The sequence below is a fragment of the Arvicanthis niloticus genome, chromosome 24, assembly GCF_011762505.2.
Source record: "Arvicanthis niloticus isolate mArvNil1 chromosome 24, mArvNil1.pat.X, whole genome shotgun sequence".
Classification (NCBI taxonomy): domain Eukaryota; kingdom Metazoa; phylum Chordata; class Mammalia; order Rodentia; family Muridae; genus Arvicanthis; species Arvicanthis niloticus.
In genome coordinates, this window is record NC_133432.1 from 26,406,894 (window position 1) to 26,411,917 (window position 5,024).

General features: G+C 52.6%; 1 protein-coding gene across 5 annotated transcripts in view; it reads left to right on the forward strand.

Annotated features, from left to right (window-relative positions):
• Window positions 1-25: 25 nt before the first annotated feature.
• Alkbh4 (alkB homolog 4, lysine demethylase) overlaps window positions 26-5,024 on the forward strand; it is a 5,948-nt gene continuing 949 nt past the window's right edge. The window contains exons 1-3 of one of the 5 annotated variants that reach the window (XM_076923222.1): window positions 26-189; window positions 3,436-3,633; window positions 4,527-5,024. The exon at window positions 4,527-5,024 is cut by the window's right edge and continues 949 nt beyond it. In XM_076923222.1, coding sequence (XP_076779337.1) covers window positions 70-189; window positions 3,436-3,633; window positions 4,527-5,024 — 816 coding nt within the window. In that variant the 5' untranslated portion in view covers window positions 26-69. Of the gene's footprint in view, window positions 913-3,435; window positions 3,634-4,526 lie in introns of all 5 variants that reach the window. The other 4 variants (XM_076923223.1, XM_076923224.1, XM_076923225.1 and 1 more) reach the window with 4 other exon arrangements.

Below are 5,024 nucleotides of genomic sequence, written 5' to 3' on the forward strand. Positions count from 1 at the left end.
CGTGCAGAGACTACAACTCCCAGCGGCCCCTGGGTCTCGCGCCTGCACTCTAGCAGCTCGGAGGACGCTATGGCGGCGGCAGCGGCTGACGTTTCTCATTTGCAGGAGTGCGGCTGTAAGGGCATCCGGACCTGTCTTATCTGCGAGAGACAAAGTCAGAGGGACCGGTCCTGGCAGATCTCCCTTCAGGTACAGGCTAGGAAGAGTCATAGCCAGAAAATCTATTCATCTTAATTGGGAAACTGAGGCCCAGCTTGCTGGTGAAACAGTCAGGGATCAAAGCCTCGTGGTAGGGGAGTTGGAGTTGCTTGGAGCGCTGATATCTTCAATATTCACAAAACCCAAAAGATGGACGCTTCCCAAGTGCCATCAGCTGATGAATGGAAGAGCGGGAAAATGCTGGTGCACGCCGAGATCTCTGCATTTGAAAGGCAGAGAGGCAGGGAGGCAGAAGTTGAAGCGAACCTCAGCCACGCAGCAGGTTTTAAGAGTTGTCTTGGAAGTAAGAAACGGCTGTAACACATCACCTTTGTGACTTTGCTGGGATGAAGTGGCAGATAACTGGGACTTAATACCTGGGGTCTGGTTCTGGGTGAGCTTCCGGAGCACAAGGGAAGTCGCTTGGAAATGGTAGGGAGTGCTAAATACTAGGCCGTCTGTATTGGAAATTCTTCTGAAAGCCAGGGAAGAAAGACAGACAGGGAATGAGCGACTTAAGACAGCACAGGCTTTGATTTGGGAGGAAATTTTTTGGGAAAACAAACCTGTAAGACTCAACTTTACAGCCAAGCAGTGATGGTACACCACTCGGGATGCAGAGGCTGGCTCCGTGAGTTCGAGGCTAGCCTAATCTACATAGGGAGTTCCAGGAAAGCCCATCTTGAAAAACGAAAATAAATCTGTCAAAACAAGGTGGGTGGGCCAGGAAGTATGTTAAAGTGTTTCCCTTTTAGCTCTCTCGTGATCATGCCTAACATCTTCCATCAAAAAAGGGATGGATGGATGGATGGATGGATGAATGAATGAATGAAAAATAACCTCAGAGAATTTGTCTGGCCCTGGCAACCCTGTAGCACGTTGCTGGGGTGCATAGCTAGGGGAATGCTTGAGTAGAGGCATGAGATAGAGCTGTGGGTGGCTGGGGTGTGTTCACTGCACAGGCAGGATATGAAAAGAACTTTAAATTCAAGTTTTAGAAGGAGCTTGTCAGAGGAAGCTGGGGAGGGGGGTGTGTGGGGGCCGTCTCTCTGTGGGAGCTAAAATGCCCAACATCTTGTGGAATGCGGTCTGAGGTGCCTCACCTGCAGAATGAGCACGCCATCTGGTGTGTTCTTGGATCTATATGCAAAAGAGAGTTTTTTTGTTTTAGTTCTTTTCTTTAGTTAGAGGCCCAAGAACACCCCCCCCCCCCAAATGCTAAGGTTACAGGCATATGTCACCGTGTCTGGGTCATAGCAGTATTCAGAGAGACCAAACAAACACCCAGGTGTTTATTATAGCAGCTGGTGAACAGTGCTGGTGCTGGCCTGAGGGAGTTCAGAGACAGCTGCAAACAAGTGTAAAACCAGACTAAGCTAAAGAAAAGCCTGTCTCAAAAGAACAAAGGAAAGAAAGAGGCAAACAGTAAATTAATAAATGAATTTAAAAAAAAATCTTGGCTATCCGTACAGTAGATAGAACCTTAGAAAGGAAGGAAATTCTCACGTGAGCTCCGTATGGATTCACCTTGAAGACATGATGCTAAAAGAGAAGCCAACCACTGGCTGGAGGCGTGGTTTGGAGGTAGAGCACCTGCCTGGCATCACCCGGTGCGGGGCTGGAGACGTGGCTCAACACACACTGCTCTTGCAGAACACCTAAGTTTGGCTCCCAACACCCAAGTCGGGTGGATCACATCTGCCAGCCCCAGGAGGATCTGGTACCCGGGGGTGGGGTGGGGATCTGGCGCCCCCTTCTGGCCCCAGAGAGCACATGTGCGTTGCCACATACAGATACAAACATTAAGATGTAATTAAAAAAAAAAAAAAAAAAAAGCAGGGCAGTGGTAGCACACGCCTTTAATCCCAGCACTTGGGAGGCAGAGGCAGGTGGATTTCTGAGTTCGAGGCCAGCCTGGTCTACAGAGTGAGTTCCAGGACAGCCAGAGCTACACAGAGAAACCCTGTCTCCAAAAACAAAAGCAAAACAAACAAAAAGACCTTGAAAAATGCCCTAGTGAGGGGCTTGGGGTGTGCCTCGGTGGTAGAGTGTTTGCTTAACATGCTAGGCCCTGGGTTCCAGGGATCTCATGTAGCCCAGGCTGCCCTTAAGCTCACTATATAGTGAAAGATGACCATGAACTCTTGATCATCCTGTCTCTACCTCTGGAACACCAGGATTACAGACGTCTACCACCACACAGGTTTTTCCTGGGGCTAGAGATGGAACCCACGGCTTCATGCATGCTAGGCAGGCACTGTGCCATCTGAGCCACAGCCTCAGGTCTATGTGCCCCTACCCCTCTCTTAAACAATGTATTTTAACTTTATCTTATGTACATTGGTGTTTTTGCCTGCATGCATGTCTGTATGAGGGTGTTGGATCTCCTGGAACCAAGATTATGGACAGTCCTGAGCTCTCTCAGTCACCTGGCTCTTACTCACTGAGCTGTGTCTCCAGCCCCTAGGATGGCTATTCTACTGTTGCATCTCTCAGTCTCAGAGGAGGAGCAGGGCCGAGGAAGGTGCACATCTGTGGCTTCCAATAAGCATTGCCCAGCCCCTGGCCACCCAGACCACAGCCTTCGGGTTAGCCCAACTTCTCAGACTCCTGATGCAGGCTCCTGTCCTTTTATCCTCTTGCTCCTGAGGGGTCAGGTGATACTACCCACAATGCAAAAGGAATAGTGTCCATATCCCCCAGCCCAAGGCTAGATCCTCAGAGAACAAAGACTTGAAGGGAAGACTGAGAAACCTGTGCTTACCTGAGAGGGCTGCAGGCCTGAGGCTGGGTTCAGTCTGCATCACCCCTGTGACTCCACACTCCTCTCCAAGTTGCTTTAGTTCCAAGAAGAGCATCGGAATCCCAGAAGCCAGAGGCTCCTGGGGGTCCTGGGCACATGTGGCTATCGTGGGTCTTTGCTGGTTCCAGGATGCTTCTGTTTGGGGTGTATGTGTGGACAGGTGCATGTGTACAGGTAGAGGCAGAGGATAGCCTCAGATGCTCACCTTGTTTTTTTGAGAGAGTGTCTCTCACTGGCCTGGAACTTTCCAAGAGGCCAGGCTAGCTTGCATGATCTGACCTTTGCCTCCCCAGCTCTGGGATTACAGGCATCTGTGACTATACCACCTAGCTTACTGCATCTGGCTTTAGGGGATGGAGCTCAGGTCTTTGTGCTTCTTGCAAGGTGAGCATGCCACCAGCCTACCCACTCTGCCCCATCTCTGTCTCTCACAGAAAAAATGCTGTTTCCTTTACTGCCCGGACACAGGCTGGGCCATGGGGGCCCAGGGCTCTGACTTCGAGGGTTGGGCATTCCCCTACCCAGGAGTGACACTGATACAGGACTTTGTGACCCCAGAGGAAGAAGCTGAGATGGTGCGTCTCATGGACTGTGACCCCTGGAAGCTCTCACAGTCGGGGAGGAGGAAGCAGGTACAGTGGCTGAGCCGAGCTGAGGGATGAGGGACGGTCCCTTTGTCAGCAGCCCCTGGCTATCTCCTGTAGCCGTACCCTAGGGACCTTTGGTCACGGGGTGTGGACTTTGTCATCGTGTGGCTGCCACCATCTCTCTGCAGCTGTCTTGTTGATGAAGGGACACTAAGTTCTAGATAGGCTCTCCATCCGGCATGGCGGCTAGAGCCTGCCAGGCATCGCCTGTTTTCACTGTGACTCTCATCCCTCACTTGTATATCAGGACTCCTGAGGTGCCCTGAGGGACCTGGTGCCCTCCTATTTCTCCCCTTCCTCGTTATCTTTCCCTCACCACAATGTAGTCAGTTCCTGCAGTAGCTTCAGAGACGGCCTTCACCCTTTGTTCCTGGCATCATAGTGTTGGGTTAGAGTTCTGGCGACATCAGCCAGTGGGAGATCCCTTCAAGCTTTGCCCTGTGCTGGGACAGCCCCAGCCACCCACTCTGCCCCTGATCCTCCAGACAGATGGAGCCATGCGGCTTCCATGGGGACCTTGTTCCTTTCTCCGCCCCGCCTCCATCTCCACCTTTCCCTTCCCCCCCCCCCCAAAAAGAAGTCCTCACCCCACCATGGTCTCAGACCCCAAGCTGGTCTATGAATGTGAACTTCTAATCCTCCTGCCTCTGCTTCTCAAATGCTAGGATTGTAGGCACTACTACGTTGGCATTTTTCCCTTCAAGACAGGGTCTCAACAGGGTCTCGCTCTGTAGCCCAGGCTGGCCTTGAACTCTATGCAGTCCTCCTCCCTCAGCATTCTGGGTCCTGGGATTACACGCATACATCAACCATGCCCAGTTTGTGGTTGGCATGTCTTAAACTGAACCACTTCTCCTTCCTTCCTGTCTCCACTCCAGGACTATGGCCCTAAAGTCAATTTTCGGAAGCAGAAGCTGAAGATGGCAGGCTTTCAGGGTCTTCCCGGCTTTAGCCAAAAGGTAGTCCAGAGAATGGGCCTTTACCCGGGGCTAGAGGACTTCCAGCCTGTGGAACAGTGTAATTTGGACTACAGCCCTGAGCGGGGCTCCGCCATCGACCCCCACCTGGATGATGCCTGGCTGTGGGGCGAGCGGCTGGTGAGCCTCAACCTCCTGTCGGCCACAGTGGTGTCCATGTCTCTAAAGGCTCCTGGCAACCTGCTGCTCTGCTCAGCCCCCTCTGGCGGACCTGATGCTTTTGAGGGCAGCCTTGTGGCCCCTAGCAGGTCTGTCCCCTGCCAAGAGGTGGAGGTGGCCATCTCAGTGCCCCGCCGCTCCCTGCTGGTGCTTACAGGGGCCGCACGACACCAGTGGACACACGCCATCCACCGCAGACACATCAAGGCCCGCCGTGTGTGCGCCACCTTCAGGGAGCTA